The 24,323-nt window shown below is 40.8% G+C and overlaps 1 protein-coding gene across 1 annotated transcript; it reads left to right on the top strand.

Annotated features, from left to right (window-relative positions):
* Window positions 1–593: 593 nt before the first annotated feature.
* LOC147418583 (uncharacterized) lies at window positions 594–5,721 on the top strand. The gene is made up of 13 exons (XM_086506884.1): window positions 594–974; window positions 1,048–1,769; window positions 2,037–2,155; window positions 2,240–3,191; window positions 3,681–4,224; window positions 4,300–4,380; window positions 4,454–4,528; window positions 4,624–4,692; window positions 4,767–4,874; window positions 4,968–5,042; window positions 5,132–5,203; window positions 5,277–5,324; window positions 5,426–5,721. The coding sequence occupies exons 1-13, from the start codon at window positions 594–596 to the stop codon at window positions 5,696–5,698; spliced, it is 3,519 nt and encodes a 1,172-aa protein (XP_086363010.1). The 3' UTR covers window positions 5,699–5,721.
* Window positions 5,722–24,323: the final 18,602 nt, after the last annotated feature.

Below are 24,323 nucleotides of genomic sequence, written 5' to 3'. Positions count from 1 at the left end.
TTATAGCTAATGCCCAACCAGACGAAGGAGCCACTCTTACCTCTTTGGAGCTACCTTGTGAGGAGGAGCTAGTTAATGATGAGGATAACATAGACATCCATGAGAGTCAGGAGGATGAGTCCTCTACTTTGTTTATGGAGTTAGTGGAGAGAGTAGTAGAGCTTCAAAGTTTGTGGGATGAGCATCGACTCCCAATTGGTGTTCAAGATAAAATGTTACGCTTGCTCTTTGGCGACTTTGGGGGCCCAAGAGTCACTCACAATTCTTTCAAAAGAAGTCTGGCTAAAATGCTAGTCCAACTTCCATCTACATGGGATGGTGACCTTGGGGGTATTCAAGTTCCAGCATGTTGGGATCAAATGCAAACCATGCTTAAAGGCCTTGGAATGGTTAATGCTCGACGCTATCGTATCTGCACAGGAAATCTAGGAGTAAAACATCCACCACAGCTTCTTCAACCAAGCATAGAGGATAACTATGTAGGAGAAATTCCAAGATGTGTATGCAATGCTGGATCCACTTCTAGAAAGTTTAAGAGGGATTGCTCCAAGTGTTGTGAGAAGTGTCCGATTTGCAAAAAGACAAGAAAGTCTATGCTTTCTTTTGATTATATTCCGATCGGTCCTCAGTTACAGCTTCTGACGAAGAGTAGTACCTACTATCATGAGTTGCTAAATCTATGGCGTCACAAACATAGATGGGACAACGCATCTGCACTCAACAATGAACAGAGGATCATCGATTTTTGGGATGGAACAAAGTTTCAAGAAGTGAAGGACTTCTGGAATCCAAGTACATCATATGAACTGCCTGTGGTTTGCTCAAATTCAGCATGTAAAAAGTGCTACACTACATTTCCAGTCTTTAAACGCCATCCAACACTACAAACCGGATGGGATGCTGCGAATGAAGTATATAACTTTATCTGCATTGAGTGCTTCCAGGACATCAAATGTCGCAAGAAAATTGAAGTGGTGAGTTTGACTTATCTTTTAGAGGTTCCTTTTGCATTCTGCTTATGTGTAATATATGTCATCATTTGGTTAGGGTGATCCTCGCAATATAGCAATTTTACTACATTGGGACGGCTTTCAAACGTCAAAGACAACCCAAAAGAGCTGTGGTGTTGTGGAAATATCGCTGCTTAATGTTGGATGTAGTTCTTCCATAGATGTTTTACCAGTTTTGTTTATTCCGCAAAATTGCAAAAAGATTATAAAAAGTTCAGGAGATGTATTTGGAACATTTCTAACTCCATTGGTGGATGAACTTGAAAGCTTATTTTTGGATGGGATAGATGTATTATATGAGTATCCACTAGACAGGATTTTCGACAATCCACAAGGTTTTTCCAAGTCTTGCAAGATACGTGCACTGCTCATGATGGTTACTGGCGACCATCCGGCTCAGTGCAAAATAGGTCTACTCAAGAATGGAGGACAAGAGTTTTGTCGTCGTGATAAAGCTCAGGCAACTTTGGTAAGAGATGCCACCAGGCCTGATGGACGATATGTCTATGATGGAAATCGCTACCAGGCAAGATATCCACCACCACAACGAACATTTGAGGAGATGAAATCTGCCTTAGAAGAGGCCAAGCGTTGCTGCACACAAGCAGAGAAGGAAGCAGCATGGAAACAAGCAGGCCTATCAGGCAAGTCCATACTTTGGAGGCTCTCTGACTTATATGGATTTGATATATCTCTTGATTGTGTGTATGATGTTATGCACACTTTAGCATTAAACGTCTTCAAGAAATATATTGCTCAGTTATTTGAAAGCTCTAACAACGCTCTTAAGAAAGAGATAGATTCAGCAGTGTCTTCACTTACAAAGGATGTGCCCAACACTATCCGCTACGGAAGGTGGCCAAACTCTCCCAATAACTACTTTGAGTGCTTCAAAGCTGAAGAGAATCAAAAGTTTATTCAATGGTGCCTTCCATATATCCTAAAAACTGTAAATGGTATTTCGCCAGAAATGCATGTTTTGGGAACTCTCTTGGTAGATATAGCTCATAGCTTTTATAACTACAGTAGAGATCATGGTTGGTCCATGGAGGATATTAGAATTATGAAGATACTACTGCAATCTTGGAGAGTTCGAAGGGAAGAGGCATTTGGGGCTAATTCATCGCCTTTAGAGCATATCGCCGGTATATATATTTCTCTCATTTTTGAGAGTTACATGGTTTTGCTATGTGTGTGAGCATAACTATTTATTTCCATTTTGATTGTAGGTAATGGTGAGCTTCTTGACGATATAATTCGGCATGGGCTACATGATCGTTATTGGTGCTACATATTCGAGCGTCTTGTGAAGATCTATAGCACCATCAAGACCAATAATCTCAGCGATGAGGCATCATTCGTCCAATTCTATTTGAGGAAGTTTTTCACTAAAGTTTTTCAATCTGTCCGCTCTGACAACGATGGTCTCTTACCTGATCAAAGATTCTTGAGAGATCTACATTCCTCAATGAGTGGACTCAGCAATGTCCCATGTAATGAAGGCCAATTGCATGAGTGTTCTGCACATCATATGGATGGGCTCTTAGTTGTTTCATCGGTGGCCAAGGCAAGATCCCTGTGGAATGCTCTCTTGAAATATGGCCATAGTGCACCTTGTATTGATTGTCTTCTTTTGAAGGGAATTTGTATATCAAGGAAAAGATGCATCTATCGAGAGCCATCAACTGAGGAGTCCATATTTTTAAAGAGGTTTTGGAATATGAAAGAGAGCTTTCCAATTGCAGATTTAAAGATATACGAAAAGGTAATGTACAGAGGAGAAATATATAAAGTTGGCTCCCATGTGGTAGTGAGAGCTGAGGATACAAATAGTATGTCAGATAAACGCGGACATTGGAAGGCTTGTATCACCTCTCTTTTCTCAATGCAGTTCAATGGGAAGTCTATGCTTTTCTTTGGAGGAAGATACTACAGACAATGCATCGTAGGTGATGATGACTCTGAAAGGTTACTCATTGATGCAATCACAGGAATGAGTGTCCTTGAGAAGACACCAATGCCCTTTACATGGGATTGTATCCAACCTATTTACTCTCTTCTTCATAAATTTATACCAATGTCACTACCTAAAAGCCAAAAGCTCATTGCCTATGAAGTAAAGGACTTGAAGCACAGAGATAGATTGCTTATGGAAGGACAATGTGGGAATGTTCCTTTATGGTTAGAGGAACAAGATATAGTGAGAGTTTCTATGAATAGTGGACTTGAAAAAGTCTTTCAACATGCTGTGGTAAGGGAATCAAATCCTGAGGAAAAATTGGCAAGACTTGCCATCTTGAAGCTTGATGTACATCCAAGAAATACGTGGACTATTCACACCGAAGAAGATCATTGGAGAAGTTGGGATAGCTGTCATATTCTAATAAAAAATTGGACTGTGATAAGACAAAAAAAAGTTACAAAACCTGGTGTGCTTGAACAATGGATACCTATTATGTGGCGATCTCCATGATGTATAAGCATTTGTATCTACTATTTTATTCAGGACTCTCTTTAAAGTTGATTCTACACAAAAACTTTCTCTCTTTTGTGATGTGTAAGAATTTTGATTGAAAACTCTTTAAAATTGATTTTATGTTGTTTTGTTTCAGTTATTTGATTTGAATTTATAAATATTGTATCGTAAATATGATTTTGTTACTTTGTCAGGGCAAGTATGAGTTGCCCACAATCATTGTTACAGCAGCTACTAGGAGGATCTAGTGAAGAGGCTATTAAAACTCTCAATGTGTGGAGAGCAAATTATTCTGGAAATAAGAGGGTAACTTCGGATCCCTCTAGCATCGCTGCAATCAGTGATCTACCTAGATATGATCCTGTTGTGTATGATCAGATTTTTAGGCCACCACCACCAAAATTGAGAGAGAAAAATAAGTTGTATGGTCGAGATTTTCTCTTAAAACAGCATCCTGAGCAATATAGAGTATTATATGTCAATTATGGAGAGGTGAGAAAGTGGTTTGCTAAAGGAGAAGCCATTGGCGATCTTCGTAACAACAATGAGCGAAAGAATGTAGTTTTGAGGATCATTAAAGAGAATATAGCAACGCTCAAGGCCATCACAATAGATGGTGTGGCTTATCCATGGAAGGAGGAAGATTTATACACATGGTGTATCAAGTCATTAGCGGAAAAACGTAAGTGGAGCAAAAAGAAGACAAGCCAAGAGACACTTTGCTCAACCAACTCCATGGTACAGTAATTTATGTTGAGCCTATACTTGTTTTTACATGTTTGCAAGTTTGTTTAATAATATTTAGAATTATAGGTCTTATGTATGGATGATGATAATATAACAACTAAGCACAAGGATGAAAAAGATGATCAAGAAGGAGAGCTTCATGCAACAGTGAGTACATATTCTTTTATGACAGGGGTTTTATTTGATTTGTTATATGTTATTCACATTAAACTTCTTTCAGATTGAGAGTTCTCATGTTGATGAGCAAGTGACGAAGTTTGTTGTCGATGATAAAGCTGATGATATATCAAATCGTGTAGGTTCTTTTGTGCTATGACATTTAAATTATTTATGCTCCCTATGAGGTAGTAATAAGTTTACTTTATTTATGTTTCTTTTTTGTGAATGTAGAAAGATGAGGATGTGTACATTCCTGATATGTCATGGATGGAAGAGGATGATCCAAAAAGTGCTTATGAGGTTTGTTAATCAATCTCTCTCTCTCTCTCTCTCTCTCTCTTTGTGAAGATCATGTTTTCTTTACAATTGTATAGGAGTATCAACATTTTATAAGAGATGAAAGCTCAAAAGTCTCATTACAAGGAAAAGAGACACATATAGATCATGAGGGGGGTGGCAATGGTGATAATGTGACGAAAAAGGTTTGATTGTAAAAACCTTATCTGTTGATGAGATTCATGTTATATTTTAGTTATGTAGTGTCTTTATTGATTTTTATTCGTGAGAAAATGAAGGATAAAAGTTTAAGCGAGTCTTGTGCTGCGGATGATATGGATGCGAGCTCTAGGAAAAGCAATCGAAAGAGAAAGGTATACTTAATTTTCTCATTATCTTACTTAGAGTTAGTGTGATGCTCTTCTTAGCATTTTAAGTTATTGAGTCATTTTTATTTTAAAAGGTTACAAGTAAGCTAAAAGATTTGTTAGAAGAAAAAGACAAAGCTTCCAAGGCGGCAAAACATAAGAAAAAGGTAATTACTTAGGATTTCATTTAAGAATAGTCTTTGATTGCTTATAAATAACTTTATTACTTCAATGGTATAGGAGTCCTTAAGAGAAGATGGTGGAGAGAAGTCTCTTATGGAAATCAAGGTGTGTTTTAGATCATATGAAGTCTTGCTTGCATTAGTTTTTTACACATGAGAAAGATATAGCATTTTAGAATCTTACACTTGCATCATTTTTTTTTGTAGGCAAGAACATTGTCTACTAGAGACAAAGAAGTCATTCTAATGAAGTGGCTTCATACTCAAAAAGTGGAAGAGATCTACCAATTGATCAAGCCCACTTACTGTGCTTTGAAGAAGACACATTCATTCTTTGGTAGGAAAGTGAATGACACTACTTCCTCAACAATGTGTGAGGACTTAGTGGCATGGCTCTTAGTTGAAGGAGTAGTGCATATCGATTTTTCAAAGCTTGGTGTTTTAACTTTAAAAGACGTTCATTTGTGTAATGATGATTAAGTAATGTATCTAAATGGACATTCTCAATGGTTGTTGATTTCCAATGTGTATTAGCTTGAGGTCAAATGACTAATATGCTTTATGTTTAGATGAGTACTCTCAATTAACTTCATGTATGAAATTGACAAGTGATCTTGAATTCTCTTGATTCATCTAGCAATTATTTACTAATTGACTTACTAGTTGGATATTGTAGTTGCTACATGGATTACTACTTCTTGCTTTGAAGTTACTAGATGAATTACTATTTCATATATTTGAGTTGCTAGATATATTGCTAGTTTCATAACACATCTCAAACTAGTAAATGAGATTGCTCTTTTGATTCATCTAGAAATTATCTTACCATATAGCTACTCAACTTACTATATGGTAAGAAAATTACTACTTGAAGCATCTAGGAGTATTCTCACGCTTACTAGTTTGCACTTTTGCTAGATGTGTGTATTGAAACTAGTAATATATCTAGCAATTATATATTTTTTGCCATATGGTAAGCCGTCCAAAGCTCCTTGTGTGATGCCATTGCCCTGTAGGCTGTTACCGCCTGCAAAGATGAGTACTGGTCATTGTTCTTCTCAGCGGCCAGATAACGTCATCTGGGTCGAGGATGCAGCTGCTGTGAGGCTGACGAAGAAGAAGTGCGTGAAAGTGAGCGTAGTGCAAGTCCTGCCCCCATTGGTGGTACACGTGCCCAGTCCCTCCGCCTTCCCCCACATTGTGCAGCAGCTCACGGGTCTGCACTCTTACTCGCCCGAATATCCAATCAACGACGACAATTGTCTTATAAATAGCCCCTCTTCTCATGTAATAATTGCTGCGGATTCTCTGCCCCCCTTTAGGCGGCGCTGCGCTGAATCGCAGTACTGTAGCAAAGGTGGCGCGGCCGCTGTAGTACTAGACAGCGACTGCGCGCCGGGGAAAAAGCGTCAGCGAAACACTGAAGAAGAATTAGGAGTACCGTACTCTGATAACGTTCGGGTAGCTGGTGGATCAGACCAGTACGGTAGCAGCACCTGCGCCGCCTGCCAGCAAGCAAGAAAGAAGCCTAAATTTGCAGCTACACCTCCTCGGCTCCCAGGCGGCGCTGCTGGTACAGTACTAAAAGCCAGTGATCATCCCTTAATTACCTCGGCGCCTGCAGCAGCAGGCACCAATCAATATACTTTACCTTGTATCTTTATTGATACTCCCCCTGTTTCATCGCCAGAGGATAATGAATCCACCTCCTCTTCAGCCAGCACATATTTAGGATCAACAGCAGCTACCCCTACACCGCCTTCACACTCACCTGATTTCAGCGTCTCCAATTGCTTCTCACCAGCGCCTGAACATTCCTCCTCTAGTCAATCAGCTAGCTTGATCCTAGTACCTCCTTGCCCCGCCGGCTGGACCGTCGATGCTTCCAATGTCGACAGCTCCGACATTGTTCAATGGCAAACCGAGCCCTTGACGCAGCTCCTCTCAGATCATCAATTAGCTTCTCAAGGGCACACTCACTGGGTCGATCAGCCTCATCTCCTGCAGCAGCTTGATGACCGATTTCAGGACCTTCTCAACGAGCTTCTTGAACTACCTTTGCAACCTCATGACCTCTTTTCCCTGTAAATTCTGGCCCTTCTACATCTCTCTTGTACTGCCCCGTAGCAGGACCATATATTCCGGCCTGTGTGATGTACCAGTAGGATTGAGAAAGGATCAGTACAATTCTACAAGACGCGGCATTTCTTAAAGGTAGCTGGTCTCGCAATTTCTGTACTTGAGGGGTGCAAAGTGCAGGCACCAATGCTGATTTCTTCCCCAATTGCATCTCACCAGAACATTCTTCCTAGTCCAGTACTCAACCAGTTAGCTTCGTATCACCTCGCTCGCAGCTTCTGATGCTTGCAATGTGTGCAACTCCGACATCACTCACTATTGGGAAACTGGGTCGATCTGCTTGATCCCCTGCGTCTGGATGACCGATTCAGAGAAGTTTTCTTGAATTACCTTTGCACCCTCATGATGTCCTCTTTCCTTGTAAATTCTGTCCCTTCTACGTCTTTCAATCGTCTGTATAGCAAAATTCCGTATCAAGTAGGCAAATGTTTTTTAATATGATGATTCAGGCCCAAAATTTACTGTTGCTCACAATATTCTTGGCTTGACAAGCATGAAAGAGAGTTCATTTCTTTGTGTTTAAGTGGGCTTAAAATGTTGAAAATTGAAAGAAATCATTTCATTTTTGGAAAAGTGGGTCTTTAACTTTAAGAGCTATCTCCCTAGGCCTAACTCATTTTTTTTCTAGTGAATTTTGCTTTAATAAAAGAAACAAACATAGTTTTCAGCAGTTCCTCTCGATCATCAATGAGCTTCTCCTTCACAATATTGTGCGGTGGATCGGCTTCATCTGGATGACTGAAGTCTGATTTCAAGAACTTGTAAACAAGCTTCTTCAACTATTTCACAAGAAGTTTTGGATAAATTCTCACAATAATTCCCACATTGTGACTTACCTCAACATCATGAGCTTCTATGAGGGAGGCACCGCATACCTAGCTAGGTATGATTGGGGGTAGGGGACTGCTGGCTTGGTAGGGGGGCCCGGTGGTCCCCTGCCCCCAATCGCACCTAGCTAGGTATGTGATACCTCTCGAGCATAAGATTGTGACGTTATGCATTGTATGGAAAACACTGAAAAAGACTTTGTTTTTTTACATGAGAAAATTTCTAAATCTTCTTGTGGGCCTTTGCACCCTCATGACGGCTTTCCCTTGTAACTTCTATCCCTTCTATTGTCTTTTGTATGTCCATTATTTTTCTATATACCAAAATTCCGCATTAGGTGGGCTAGTGTCTTTTAATATCCTAATTCACGATACCAAGGTCTACAATTTACCAATTATATTTTTTGCTTTTTCTTGGCTTGTAGAAGCCATAGTGGAGAAGCATGAAAGGTCTTTCATCTCTTAGTGTTGTGCTGGATGTCTCTCGAGTGGAGCTTAATAAAAGTGTTGAAAACTAGGAAAATTCATTTCATTTTTGTAAGAGTGGGGTCTTGACTGTAAGAGCTGTCTTTCAAGGCTTCACTCACTTTTTCTAAGCATAGCTTCCTTTACAGATTTTTCAAATAGAAAATAGAAAAATTTTAAATGTCTGGTTTTAAACTTGTTTTCAAAGTTCACAACATTTTATTTCTTCTCCTTTTGCTTAGATATGGTAAACCTCATGGCTTCAAAATGAATATATTCACTACTTACATAGTGTAAGCACACTCTAAATTTTCCTCTCAAAGGAAATTAAAGCAAAGAAAAACACAAAAAGTAGCGTCCTTGCACTATTTGCAAGTAGTGCATAGTGCAAGAACACTCTTATTTTTTTTCCCCCCAAAACTCACAATTGTGAGTGAATTATATTAATCAACCCAAAAACTTACAATGTCTTGTCATGCTCGTCTTGAGCCATGACATCATCCAGGGACCAGAATTACATCGGCAAGGATCTCAACCAACTCGCCCCCATATCCTTGATACAAAAGGTCCATTATCATGTTCTTCTGCGATCTTTTAATTACTGATAGCCAAGATTTTCCTCCATCCTAGGTATACCCTCTGCTGACAACAAGGCACAAGTAGTCCTAGACCAATCCTTTGAGTGTTGCTTGCACCCAAGCGTCCAAATTAGCACTTTGCTTTCTTGTATAATTTCTGCGAAGCTTGCCACCTCAAGACCTCCTTCAAACACACGGCGGTTCCTTGTCTGCCATACATTATGCAAGAAGAAGTACCTGAACATTTGAGTGCTGATGAGGATGGCAGGACCACCTGAATTCTTCCCTCTTTCCTCCAAGGAATAGATCACTCTTGTAAAAACCAATTTTCCATGTTCTTTGGACCCATTTACATATTTTCCCTGCGAGGCCTTTGATAGTTGGGCAATCCATGAAGAGGAGGGCCAGATCTTCACTAGCCAACCTGCACCCCAAGCATCGATCTGACCCAATCCCTCTTTCCTGAATCTTCACCCCCGTCTGTAGAGCACCCCAAATTACATTCCATAAAAATACCTTCACGTGCTGCGGAACCTTTGGCTTCCAGATGTTCTCCATTACTTGCTCCCACCTTTCCTCCGACCATTGTTTTTTCCATATCTTGTTGAGGGGGCTAGACCAATTCTTCTTTTGCATCATTGTATGGTAAATGTCTTTCGCATGGGGTTTCCCTAAGAGACTGCTTCCCGGCCATTTCTAGGCATTCCAGTCAAACTCCGAATCATAGATAGGCATCACTATATTGTCAAGCTCTTTCCTCACTTTGTGGACTAGCAAGACCTCCAAGCTATTCAGTTGGAACTGGGTAACCAGGAGATCAATGGTTCTCCAACTCTTGTTGTCAGTGTCCCAAAAGTGTCCCAATCGATTCAGACCCTTATTATTCAGCTTCCTGGCTGTCTCTATCCAATAGGGAATTTGTGGCGGATCTACAACTTTGGAAAGCCAGGGGGACCAATGCAAAATGGAGTTCTTGAAGTATCTGGTTTTTTCCCCCCACTTTAAGACTCCTGCTGCTCTATTGCATTTTCTTACCAATTATCCTGAGCTGCCCCTCAGTCTTAGGGTAGTCCACGTCGGGGCTAACAACTTGTCATGAACCTCCACCCCTCTCCACTTTCCACCTTTCGAACCAAGTTGAGCTGCTTCTATCATATCTTTGATCATGATAGCCCAAACTTGATCCTGTTTAGCCAAGGAAACAACAAATTTGGCGCAAACAAGCTTCTGCATGGGCCACAAGGTTCAGAATTCCCAAGCCTCCTTGATTCACCGGCCGAGCAATTGATTCCCAATGGGCCTAGTGCCATGGCCTGGAGGATTTCGTGTTATTTTTCCATAAAAACCTTTTCACTGGTTTTAAGAACTCTTTCCAGTGACACTTAGACATCTTGAGAAGCGGGCTAGTGAAGGCAATATAAGGAAGCATAAAGGCATTTATCACTTTTATCCGACTTGGGAATGGGAGAAGAGCATACTCCCACCTACTCATTTTTGTTTTGATTTTTTCTAGCACCCACTGAAATCTTTGCTTGTGAGTTACGTCCACCCCCAAGCGGGCTCCCAGATGTCTGAAGATATTCCCTTTTGTGACAATCTCCCCGGACCAGTCAAAAGGGTCAAATGAGTCATTTTGCGATAGGGAGATCAGCCTTGACTTCTCTATATTACATTGGGACACCGAAGCTACTGAGAATATTTGTACAATCTCCACAGCTTTCCTGATGACCTGGGGGCATGTCTTCAAGAAGAGGAGAGAATCGTCCGCAAAAAGTTTTGCTAGGAGTTGGCTGTTTCCTGGCAATTCTAGCCGTGCAACTCCCCTCGTTCCACACTAGCTTCGAGATTTGTGATTAAAGGATGTGATCCTATGGCGAATAGCAGGGGGGCCAGAGGACATCCCTGCTTAATAGACCTTTTGACCTCAAAAGAGCCCACAATTCTATCGTTGAATAGGAGCTCTGACTGGCTCCCATCTCCCAGTACACTTACCAGTCGACATAAGCGTGGCCCAAAGCCCAAAGCTTCCATGAAGGATTCTATATATGTCCATGTTATTCTGTCATAAGCCTTATCCAGGTCCAACTGTAGCAGTACACATTCTTGATTTGTGACAGTTGCGTACTCGATGCCCACCATTGCTGCCAAGATGTTATCATAAATGGACCTTCCTTTGATGAACTCATGATGATGGGGAGAGATGATCTTGGTTAGTACGGGGGCTAGTCTGAGGGCTACAACTTTAGCAATAATTTTGTAGGCCACCGACATCATTGTTATAGGGCGCTAGTGTTTAGTTGAGAACAACAGATCTGTTTGGGGTTGGGTTTGATAAGCCCTCTCTTTACACTTAACTCCAACGACCCTTCGACAATGGCTTTATTGGCCAACCTGGACCTTGAGATCGTCCCAAAATTCTCTAAAGAATTCCACTGTCATCCCATCCAAACCAGGGGACTTTTCCTTGCCAAGGGCTTGCAATGCTAGTGAACTTTCGTCCTTGGAAAATGCCCTTTCCAAGAAAACAACTTCCGAGTGGGGAATCTTCTTCTTGACACTCTGAAGTAAGGACCCTCTGGCTTCTTCCACTTCTTGGGACTGGGTCTCTGGCCGTCCAATGTTTTGACTAAGATAGCTCAGCATCAGTCCAGCCATCTCATCCTGGTTATGAACTGATGTCCCTTTCTCATCATCGAGCGAGCGGACGTGGCCTTGGCTCCTCTTGATTTTTAAAGCCCTAAAGGAATGCACTTGATTAGAGGCTTCAGGTTGAAGGGCACTCTCCCTGGAGAGAAGACTTTTCTTTCTGATATCTTCTAACTGCTCATCAGCTAGGTTAGATTTGGCCTCGAGCCATTGTTTGTGCTCATCCTCAATAGCCAGCCCCTTGGCTTTTCTGGAGGTAAGAAATTGTACCTCCGCAGTAAGATGCTGCAGGTGTGCCTCCCTAACTTTCTTGATTCCGAGGCCCTTGCAACTTGGAGAAAGTAAAATTATATGCAAGTACTTTCTCCAAGTTCCAAGGGTTATACTTAATTGAAAGAGCAAGAGACAAGAAACACAATGCACTTCACGAAATCAAATTTGGATTAGCACATCATGTGAAAATTTTGTTACAAGTTGAAGCTGAGTAGCAGCTCACTGTCGTATATAAAAAGCTCTTTAAAACTCCAGATAATGTTACCATCCTCCAAACTAAGGTTTTTTGAGCTTTATACCGCATTAGGTGGGCTAGTGTCTTTTAATATGCTAATTTATGATACCAAAGTCTACAATTAATGTTGCTACCAATTATATTTTTTGCTTTTTCTTGGCTTGTAGAAGCCATAGTGGAGAAGCATGAAAGGTCTTTCATCTCTTAGTGTTGTGTTGCATGTCTCTTGAGTGAAGCTTAATAAAAGTGTTGAAAACTAGGAAAATTCATTTCATTTTTGTAATAGTGGGGTCTTGGCTGAAGAGCTATCTTTCAAGGCTTCACTCACTTTCTCTAAAGTGTTTTCCCTTGGTAAACGAAAGAAATATTGATAAGCATAGCTTCCTTTACTCAAATATTTCTTCTCCTTTCGCTTAGATATGGTACACCTAATGGCTTAAAAATGAATATATTCACTACTTACATAGTGTAAGGACACTCTAAATTTTCCTCTGAAAGAAAAATAAAGCAAAGAAAAACACAAATGTAGCAAAACACAAAAAGTAGTGTCCTTGCACTACTTGCAAGTAGTGCATAGTGCAAGGATACTCTAAAGAGAGGAAAACGCCAAAGGGAAATAAAGCAAAGGAAAACACAAATGTGGTAATGCTACTCAACCATCTCTCTTATATAAACACAAAAAGTCTTTTGATTTTTCACTTCCATGAGCTCTTTTCATTTCCCAAACTCACCCTTCACTTATTCCCTTTTGATGTTTTGAAAGGTTTTTTAATTTTTCAAGATTGGGGAGACATATGGTATGTAAACTAAAAAGGGTTATACTTAATTGAAAGAGAAAGAGACAAAGAACACAATGCACTTCACGGAATCAAATTTGGATCAGCACATCGTGTGAGAATTTGATTACAAGTTGAAGTTGAGTAGTTGCTCATTGTCGTATATAAAAAGCTCTTCAAAACTCCAGATAATGTTCCCATCCTCCTTCAAACTAAGGTTTTTTTGAGCTTTATACCTAGGGCTTTTCAAATAACCTATGGTCGATTCTGATGGCTTTGAGACCCATGACAAAATAGTACAACTCAAAGTATACAACATTCGGCTCAAAATTACATGGGCTCAAGTACAAAGCTTTTATTAAAAAAAGGGATAGATTACATCAAAATTTGAGGCTCGAACAAGGTGTGGTTGGATAGAAGGGCTCTCGTCAGCTGCATCAACCAAACAGTCTCTACCCTCGCCCACCACATGTCCTACCTCTGTTCTACACCACTTGGGTTACCTACTTGCCTCATGCACGATGCGACTCCTATGCCAATTCGTCCTATCATCGTCAATCACCTACCATATCCATTCCTTTTTCCTCCTTAAGCCTCAAGGCATCCATGAAGATTCTCCCTAAAAACTCCAATCCCACATTCTTTACTACATACTTTGTAAATGTCATGGTATCTGATCAAATGTTGTCCAAGATGAGCTTACATGATCATTTATTTATTGCTATTTGACATGAATTATAGAGTAATGTTTACATAATATGATAATTTTAAATAATTAATGCAACTTGGAGAAAGTACAATTATTTACTTTCGACTTTACCATCGAATAAGCTTCATATGCTCCATGGTACTACCACTTGCCTTGCCCCTCTTGCCTGCACCTATGCAACTAATTAGGTGTTGCCACCTTCTTGACCCATCTTGCTTTCAAATGTAGATCTTACATTCCACCCAATTATCCTTTCCCATGTCAATTTCTTCCCTTGCATTTGCCTTTCCTTTTCTGTTCATCCCCTTTCCCAAGGAAGGATCTCTAGAGATACTCCCTTATATTAACAATAAGCTCAAAATCGTGTCCACATAGCTAAATATAGCTATAACTATTTTCTCATATTCATTTTCATTAGTTAGAACCTTTACACATTCCCTAATCTTAACCTCTTAGCTCATCTTTGAGCACGTGAAAATGCCACACCATGCTACAACTGTGAATTGAGCATGGAACATCATGCATCACATAAGACAATCTACCTTGACCATTGCACTGCGCTAGGTGACTGATCCACCCAAGAATCGATGATCCTTAAAAAACAAAATCCGTGCCCCCCCCCGCCCCCCCCCCCCCCCCCCCAAAAAAATAAAAATAAAAAATTGATGTCTACCATGCGTCAATAGGGCCTCTCCCTCCTACCCTCCCCCCTCGCACGATAGCTAGCAACCTCTCCACCATTTTTGCCCACCCTTGGCTTTTCCTTTGGTTTCTCCAGAGGGTATCTCCTAAGATACCCTCCACTAAAATGGAGCCCAAAATCATTTGTATTTTCTCTAGTCTTCCTCTCTCCTCAAAGTCCAAAAGATACCTTTAGTACTCCTCTTTTTCTGAGCTGCCCTATGGTCTTCCATTCAATAGTTCTCACTTGGTCTTTCAATTTCTAAGGGTCCAAGGTTTTTGGCCTTCCAGATTTCGATTTTTTCATTTGTTGGAACTTTCCAAGATTTCGATTCCATTCTCAAGACATGTTGGCTTCCACCAATATGCCAATATGTGCTGGCTTTTATCAATACAAGCCGTTAACAGGTTGTGTCAGTCCTAAGGTAGGAATGGGCAGGCCAAGGGCTAGGATTCACATGCAATGTAGGGGGCTATATTTAGCACGGCCAAGGTCCTATACATGGCGTGGTTGAGAGGAGATGTGCATGCGCTAGTCACCAGTGTCTTACACTGGTATTAGAGCTTAGAGGAGAAGGGTTGCATGGAAGAGGCATGAATTATCTCTCTCCTCTCTCCTCTCTCTCTCTCTATTTCTTCTTCTTCTTCTTCTCTACATCTTGTCAAAGTGTCATGGATGCTTGAGAGTCAGTCGCTGCCTGCATCATCACCTGTGTCATTGCCTACACCATCACTAGAAGGCTCTAGAAGAATCTAGAAGGATCTAGAAGATTCTAGAAGGTTCTAAAAGTATAAAGGAGATTCTAGAAGTTTCTAGAAGCTTGGAGAAGATTTCGAAAGAATCTAGAAGTTTTTGGAAAGCTCTAGAAAGTTGAAGAAGAATCAAGAAGGTTCTAGAAGATTCTAACCTCCTCAAGAAGAACCTAGAAAGTTCTAACCTCCTCAAGCACTAGTATAAATAGGGGTCTTGGGCCATAAGCCCCTCAGTCTTGCCAACACCAGTTGTGAGGCTCCTATGAGGAAATCCCTCTTCTAGTTCTTGTCTTATGTTCAAGTCTTGTCCTTGCAATCAAGCCTTGTCTTGTACTCAAGTCATGTAATCCAAGTCTTGTATCTAGCTCTCTTAATAAAGTATTAAGTCTTGTAATCAAGATTAAGCTTATCATCAAGTCCCAAGTTCTTGTACATTGTGAGCGCCTCCACTTGCTCTCTTCTAGCTCTATACGCGCTCATAACAGTTTGGCAAGACTACCATCTCTTAATATTCTCAAGCCATCATGGAGCCAACGATGGAAGGTGTCATCAAGGCATTGCAAAGCATCCAAGATCAGTTACAAGAACTTCGCGAGAGTAACGCTCACTTCAAGCAGGGCAACCCCTAAAATCTTGGGACCGACGTTGCAAAATCTTCAATGTCAAATTCAAGAGCTTCAAGAGACAAGCACACATCAAGCACAAGCTGCAAGATCTAGCTATTCTCAACAACATAAGAAGGAGCCGAAGGCCAGCATGCCTGAAAAATTTGATGGGACTAGATCAAAGTTTAGAGGTTTTCTCCAACAAGTGCGTCTCTTCATTCGAATGCAACGAGAGCGTTATCCAGATGATGCCTCTCAAGTAGGCCTTATTGGGACCCTCCTCTCGGGTACGGCTCTCTCTTGGTTTGCTCCCTTACTTGAAAAAGAATCTCCTCTTCTTCATGACTTTGAAGCTTTTGTGCGGGAGTTCTCTGCAACCTTTGGGGATACTGATAGAGCAAGGGTTGCTGAAACCAAACTTAGAAATCTCTACCAAGGATCAAGACCTGCATCCGTCTATGCATCCGAATTTCAACAGCTCACTTGTGATCTGATTTGGCATGAGGAATATTTCATTAGCCAATTTCGGTGGGGATTAAAGGATGACGTAAAGGATCTTTTATTGACTATGCCAAAGGTTCACAAACTAAGCGAGCTCATCTCTCAAGCAATAGAATGCGATAATCGACTATTTGAGAGGAGACAAGAGAGGCGTCTTGGGGCACCATTGCGACCCCAAAAATAAGTTACACATAATGGCTACACACCTCAACAGGGCCATGAATCAAGCATTGAGCCCATGCAAATTGATTCAGCACGGTTTCAACCTCTCTCAACCCAGGAGAAGCAAAGGTGACGCATTAATGGCTTATGTATGTATTGTGGAGAGCAGGGGCACATAGTTCAACAGTGTCCAAGGAAGAGAAGGATGAAGGTTCATGGTGCAATGGCCTCAACGTGTTCGAAAAACATGGACGTCCAACCCCAATAGAGACCGGTCGGTTGGACAAAAGACAAGCAAAAAAAGGTCTCTTTCTTTCTGCTGATTCAGCTTCAAGTTTTATGCTACCAGTCAAGATCCATATGCCGGGTAGGCACATGGATTGTGAAGCATTACGAGATTCAGGCGCAACGGCGTACTTCATGGACAAAGAATTTGCAAAAGAACAAGGCATACCACTTGTGGGGAAGTCTAATCCAGCAACTGTAGAAGTCATTGATGGGCGTCCCCTCGCTTCAGGGGATGTCAGGTATGAAACTTGCCCCATAGAAGTAACATTGCAGGAGCATGTTTCAAGAATAGCGTTCAATAATATACAAAGCCCAAGCAGTGCAATTATTATTGGGCTACCGTGGATTGAATTACATAATCCTGACATCGATTGGAGGGCTCGGAGAATTGAACCACGAAAAGTCCAAAAGAAGAAGGGAAGGCATAATAGGCCTATATATCTTGGAGCCAAGGTCTTCATGCGTGCAGCCAAAAAGTATCCAACTTTCCTGATATTTGCAACACCAACCGGCATGTCAACAACAAAAATCATGGAGGCATTGCGACGTCAATATCAAGATTACAATGATGTTTTTGAGAAGAAGAATGCAGACCTCTTACCGGAGCATCGACCCTATGATTGTGCTATAGAGCTTCAGGAGTAAACTCAACCCCCTTTTGGCCCAATATACAAGCTATCTCAAGATAAATTGGTAGAATTACGGAAAATTATTGATGAGAATCTTGCTAAGGGGTTCATACAGCATTCAAAGTCCCCAGCAGGAGTTCCAATACTCTTTGTAAAAAAGAAGGACAGAACTCTCCGGATGTGCGTGGATTATAGGGGCCTAAACAAGATCACTGTCAAGAATCGCTATCCCCTTCCCTTGATCCCAGAGCTTCTTGAGCACCTTGGCAAGGCAAGAATATTTACAAAAATAGATCTTCGTGGTGCTTACAACCTAGTCAGAATCAAAGAAGGTGATGAATGGAAGATAGCCTTTCGGACAAGGTATGGCCACTTTGAATATACCGTCATGCCATTTGGTCTCACAAATTCCCTAGCTGTTTTTCAACATTTAATGAACGATATGTTTCGAGAGTATTTGGATTATTTTGTGGTAATATATTTGGATGATATCTTGATATTTTCCAAGGATCAAGAAGAGCATGAGCACCATGTACGATTAGTGCTTGAAAAGCTTCGTGCATCAGGGTTATATGCAAAGTTGGAGAAGTGCTCTTTTCATCAATCTAAGGTGGAATTTCTTGGTTATGTAATTTCTGAAAAGGGAATCTCCATGGATCCAAAGAAGGTTCAAACCATTCTTGATTGGGAGACACCCACCTCGGTAAGAGATGTTCAATGTTTCCTCGGATTTGCAAATTTTTATCGTATCTTTATACAGGGATACTCCAAGGTGGTTACAACACTCACAAGGTTGACAGACCATAATAAGTTTGTCTGGGACTCAAAGACCGTGAAAGCATTTCAGACTCTCAAGCAAGCTTTCACGACCGCACCCATTCTAATTCACGGAGATCCTACAAAGTCTTTTATCCTAGAAACAGACGCTTCAGATTTTGCCCTTGGTGCTATTCTATCCCAAGTAGGAGAGGATGGTCGAGTACATCCAGTGGCTTTTCATTCCCACAAGTTCTCAGCTGCAGAAATCAATTATGAAATCCATGACAAGAGCTCTTAGCAATCATCGATTCCTTCGACACTTGGTGTCACCTACTTGAAGGAGCTCCTCATAAGATCACTGTCTATACAGATCACAAGAATTTGGAATACTTCATGACATCCCGTGTCTTGAGTCGTCTCCAAGCCAGGTGGAGTGGAATCCTATCAAGGTTTGATTTTCTTATCTCTTATAGACCTGGCCATCAACAAGCTGAGCCAGATGCCTTATCAAGAAGATCCTACCTTGCACCTAGAGAAGGCGACGCAACATTTGATCAACAGGAGTCAGTGATTTTGAAACCTGAGCATCTTAAGCACCACCGTGAGCCAAGCTCCTGAAGATTCTACTTTTCTTTCTAAGGTGAAGACAAGAAATTGATGGACTAATTTACTATAAGGGTCTTCTCTATTTCCTCCAGGACCAACACGCTTGGAGGTACTTCAACAACGGCATGATCTTCCATCAGCAGGGCATTTTGGGGTTAAAGAGACAATTGAGCTTCTCTCCCATGACTTTTGGTGGCCTCAAATGTGGAATCTCGTCAAGGAGTATGTAGGCACTTGTGACACTTGCAATAGATCAAAGGCCCCTCGTCATCATCCTTATGGGTTACTCCATCCCTTGCTCATTCCAACCAAACCATGGTCATCCATCTCCACGGATTTCATTGTAGAGCTACCCTTGTCACAAGGATTTGACTCCATTTTAGTAGTTGTGGATCGGTTTACAAAAATGGCACACTTCATTCCAACCACTAAAACCATCACCAATGAAGGTACGGCCAAACTATTTCTACAACATATCTATCGTTATCACGGATTACCGGATGACATAGTTTCTGATCGAGGCCCACAATTCATCTCTAGCTTTTGGAAAAGCTTATTCATGCAACTCGGAGTACAAATCAACCTCTCTTCAGCCAATCACCCACAAAGTGATGGACAAATAGAGAGAGTAAATCAAGTTTTGGAACAGTATCTCCGCTGTACTCTCAATTATCACCAGGATAATTGGGTCGAGTTCCTACCGCTAGCAGAATTCTCCTATAATAACATTTTTCATGCCTCCACCAATCACACTCCATTCTTTGCTAATTATGGTCAACATCCCAAACAGGATATCCACAGACACTATCAAGTCAAGAATCTAGCTGCTATTCATCTTACACAACAATTATCTGCAATTCAGAAAGAACTTACAATTCATATCAAAGAAGCTCAATCCAAGTATAAGGAAAGTGCATATCTCAACCGCATGCAACATTCAAAATACAAAGAAGGGGATAAAGTGTGGCTCCTCCGATGTGATATGCATTCATCCGTCAAGTCAATCCAGTCACCTATCGTCTCCGATTTCCCTCATCCATGAAAATCCATCTGGTCTTTCATGTATCAGTCCTAGAACCTTGTCACACATCTAAGATCCCAGGAAGAGCCCTACAACCACCTCCTCCGGTTGAGATTCAAGGACATGACGAATATGAGGCCAAGAAAGTCCTAGATTCTCGAGTTTCACGTGGTAAGTTACAGTACTTGGTGCATTGGAAAGGCTATGATGTTAGTGAATGAACCTGGGAACCAGCACACAATCTATAGCATGCATCTCTCAAAGTCCAAGAGTTCCATCAACAACATCCATGGAAGCCCAACTCAAGGAACACCAATGCTCCTCGTGGAACTCGTTGCTAGAGGAGGGGGTAATGTCATGGATGCTTGAGAGTCAGTCGTTGCTTGCATCATCGCCCGTGTCATCGCCTACATCATCACTAGAAGGCTCTAGAAGAATCTAGAAGGATCTAGAAGATTCTAGAAAAGTATAAAGGAGATTCTAGAAGTTTCTAGAAGCTTGGAGAAGATTTCGGAAGAATCTAGAATTTTTTGGAAATCTCTAGAAAGTTGAAGAAGAATCAAGAAGGTTCTAGAAGATTCTAACCTCCTCAAGAAGAACCTAGAAATTTCTAACCTCCTCAAGTAACCTCCTCAAGCACTAGTATAAATAGGGGTCTTGGGCCACAAGCCCCTCAGTCTTGCCAACACCAGTTGTGAGGCTCCTATGAGGAAATCCCTCTTCTAGTTCTTGTCTTATGTTCAAGTCTTGTCCTTGCAATCAAGCCTTGTCTTGTACTCTAGTCATGTAATCCAAGTCTTGTATCTAGCTCTCTTAACAAAGTATTAAGTCTTGTAATCAAGATTAAGCTTATCATCAAGTCCAAAGTTCTTGTACATTGTGAGCGCCTCCACTTGCTCTCTTCTTGCTCTATACGCGCTCATAGCACAAAGTGGCGGACAGTCTCATGCAAGAAAAATTCCTACATACAAGGGATTCATGGCGGGGTTGATGGAGGACATGGCATGGGAAACACGACATCTAAAGACAACGAAGGAGTTTTGAGGGATGCTCTATGGAAGGGACACGGGAAGGCTTGCTTGCACACAGGTTAGACCTATGCCTCGTTGCATAGAAATGCATGCAAGTGGTGTAAAAAAGAAGCACCATAAATTTTTTATTCTACAAGCATCGCCCAGATTCAATGATGTTGTTCGTATTGATGCCCATTAAGGGTATTACTCAATTGGTAATGGCCAATTATTTGTACCAGGAGGGTTTCCCTTAATAGAGTTCAATGTATGGCTAGGTGGGAAAGCCTTCGATCACTTAAGGAGATATTGCAAGCTTTACAGATACATCTTTAATTTCAGTAGTATTTTTTTTAATCAATTCTCTATTTTTTCAATGATACAGAGAATTACATACCCCACAATGTCGGGCATGTTTTTCTTTGCTTTTATTGAGTGGATTACTTTTCATCAAGAAACTCTCGAAAGAGTTTTGATCCATGTTAGTGCGTACACAACGCACTCTTGTAGAGATCACCTAACACATGGCTTGTCAAAGGCTACTACAAGTCATGTAGGTATTGTATGACCATGTAAGCCTAGTATGAGGAGGTGTTGCTCCAATTTGGCTAAAATGTGTGATAGGATGGCTAGTTTCTCTCTCTTGCATATGATGCATATTAGAGCCGACATGGGTGACTATTTGTTACAATTCAAGAAGCCGGTAGATATCTCTCTCTCTCTCTCTCTCTCTCTCTCTCTCTCTCTCTCTCTCTCTTTCAATCTTTGCATCTTGGGCTTGAATTTTTGCTAGGGCAAGGCTCCCATGCAAGTTTTTTTGAGCTAGATTCAGTCAAAAACATATCCACCACGAGTAGGACTTCTAGCTCATTCATCCATCAAGATGCAATTATACATGTTGAAGCAAGGCTTCTACACACATGAATCTCATGGATTTAATATTTAAGTAATTACCAAAAATTTTTGTGTGATCACAAGGTCTTATTTACACATTTACTTAATCACACTTAACATGATCACAAACAAGTTGGTTAAGAGCAACCTGGAAACAAAAAAAAAGCCCGTTGAGCTATTTAGTTTTCCCTACAGGTCCGCCGAGAAAACCTAGTAGCCCAGCGGGGCCACAAAGGGTGTTATTCCTTGAGCCATCTTGTGAGAGAGAGAGAGAGAGAGAGAGAGAGAGAGAGAGAGAGAGAGAGAGAGAGAGAGAGAGAGAGAGAGAGAGAGAGAGAGAGAGATTAATGACCACCTTCACAGGTATGTCGAGAGGAGAGAGGGGGTCGTGTGGGAGCGTGCTCTACATCGAAGTGCGCGGCAATAGCAGAGTACTTGACCACACGACCCAAGTATCTGTAGCATGTATGATAGCCACCATACTGTGCATAACATATGCAATGTATGCCAGTTTGCATACCCACTGTGCTAACTAGCATACATCCTTACTCTCCTGTGTATGCCAATCAGCCTAGTCTGTATGCTAGTTAGCATACATGGAAGTTATGCAGACTATGCTTTTTAGCATAGCTTGTATGCTATTGAGCATACTCTGTTTGTCAACTAGCATAATTTGGTATGCTAACCACCACACCACAAATTCCATGCTAACATCATCTTCAATATGCTAGTTGTAGTATTAACCATTCATCTTTGTATTTCAACTAGCACTGGATATGATAATTAATAGGTGCTTGGTATCCACAGGTCTCGTTTTCACGGGAAGGGCAAATAAGAGAGAGTATGACAAGCAAAGTATAGTTGAAGAGAATGCCTCTGATGGTAATGTGGATGAGCTTGATAAAGTGCATGGATGGGAAAATGTGACACCAAGGCATGCAACATCGCCCGACAGTTTAGGTGACAACAAAGAAACCAATGACTATGAACAATTCATAATAATTTATCTTCCCAAACCCGTGTCCACTGTAGAGGATGAAATAAGTGCTTCGGAGGAGATGACGAGGAGTTCGCAAGAGGAACCTGGTAGAAATGACATCGAGGCCAGTGTGCAAGGAGCCGGTGATGACAACCCTCTCTTGGGATTTGTAAAGAAAGTGAGGATAATGAGAAAAGGTAGACTAGAACAGATCCCAAAATACCCTATAAATGAAACTTGTGTTTCCCCAAAGACCACCTAGGAAGATATATCCAAGAATTCCAAAGGTGATAAGAGATTCATTCACTCACGTGTTGTCATGCTGTGACACGTACATAGTGGGAACGCATGCTACAAGATCTATCTTGTAACTTTTTAGATACATAATTATATTTCCTATAATGTACATATGCATATGTAAGTATAACAATAAGCTTTGTATCTCATCTTATTATTTATCTCAAGGGTAACGTATTCTTACTTTACCATCAAAAAGTACTATGGAAAAAGCGTCAATAGCTCTGTCTCTTTAACTTGGGGCAAAAAGCATTGATTTCTTCTTTATACCATGTCATTATTATCTCACACCCTATCTAGATCCTATATATAGGGTAATTTCCAATCTATATATATTCTATGTATTTTTCATATTTTTCTTATATTTCTTTTTAAATAGCTACTAGGAGGGAATCAAATCCTAGTGGGACACTAGGTGGCATGATTTCAAAGATACACTTATTTTAATGCATTATTGCAAGCATGATTACAAAACTTTGTCAAGGAGCAATGTCATGCTTTCATATGGCATGAGGTGTCCATTGGAATCAAATAAAAGTCTAGGCTAAGGGGACCACAAGAAGACTTTTGCTGCCAAAACTGTATCCTATTTTGATGATTTTTTTACACAAGGTTCCAATCCGAATTGGAAAATGCATATAAAAATAAAGTCGTAGGTAATGAGCTGAAGTTTCTGCCCATATTTTTACTTTTTTTATTTGGAGCCACGGTTGAGGAGATATGATCAAAATACTGGACCCCAGTCTGCCCACATCATGCAGGGACATCTCATTTCCAACTTTTCCAGTTTCTGTTCACACTGGCTCTTCTCTTTTTGTGTAAACCCTTGGGGGTTCCCTTCACCTATAAAAGCGGACCTCTTCTTCCTTGAAAACCACTCAAGCATTCAAGCCATTGATGAGAGGAATTTATGAGGGAGTGAGTAGTAATGCCAAATTGTACTTAGCCATTAACATAAGCCTAAGCCTACACTTTCTCCTAGAAGAAGACTAGCCATTCTTGCATGCTATCCTTGGAAGATCAACCCTAATCAAAGAAGGTCGTGGACTTGGCGTATCAATCAAAGTTGAATTCTTCCCTCTTCTTCTCTCTCCATCAATAATGGTGCCGAAGGGTTTGTCAAGTAAGATGTATTCTACATTGATGTTTTCTTGATTTCTTGTTGTTTTCTTTTTCATCTCTAATCCAACATATATATATATCTAATCTCATCTCCTTAACCAAACCTATCTCTCTCACTGTTAGTAATTCATCCTCTCTACAAATTTTAGG

Source organism: Adiantum capillus-veneris, chromosome 30 (assembly GCF_014529385.1).
Source record: "Adiantum capillus-veneris isolate H3 chromosome 30, ASM1452938v2, whole genome shotgun sequence".
In the NCBI taxonomy this organism is placed as follows: Eukaryota; Viridiplantae; Streptophyta; class Polypodiopsida; order Polypodiales; family Pteridaceae; genus Adiantum; species Adiantum capillus-veneris.
Note: the sequence above shows the minus strand (reverse complement) of the source record. Positions and strands in the feature narration are given on the sequence as shown.

Excerpts from the sequence above, each read along its gene's own strand:
- LOC147418583 (XM_086506884.1), top strand. The coding sequence starts at position 594 with ATGCTTTCTTTTGATTATATTCCGATCGGTCCTCAGTTACAGCTTCTG. Across the intron at positions 4,693-4,766 it reads ATCCAAAAAGTGCTTATGAG|GAGTATCAACATTTTATAAG; the intron begins GTTTGTTAATCA and ends ACAATTGTATAG. Across the intron at positions 5,043-5,131 it reads AAAGCAATCGAAAGAGAAAG|GTTACAAGTAAGCTAAAAGA; the intron begins GTATACTTAATT and ends TTATTTTAAAAG.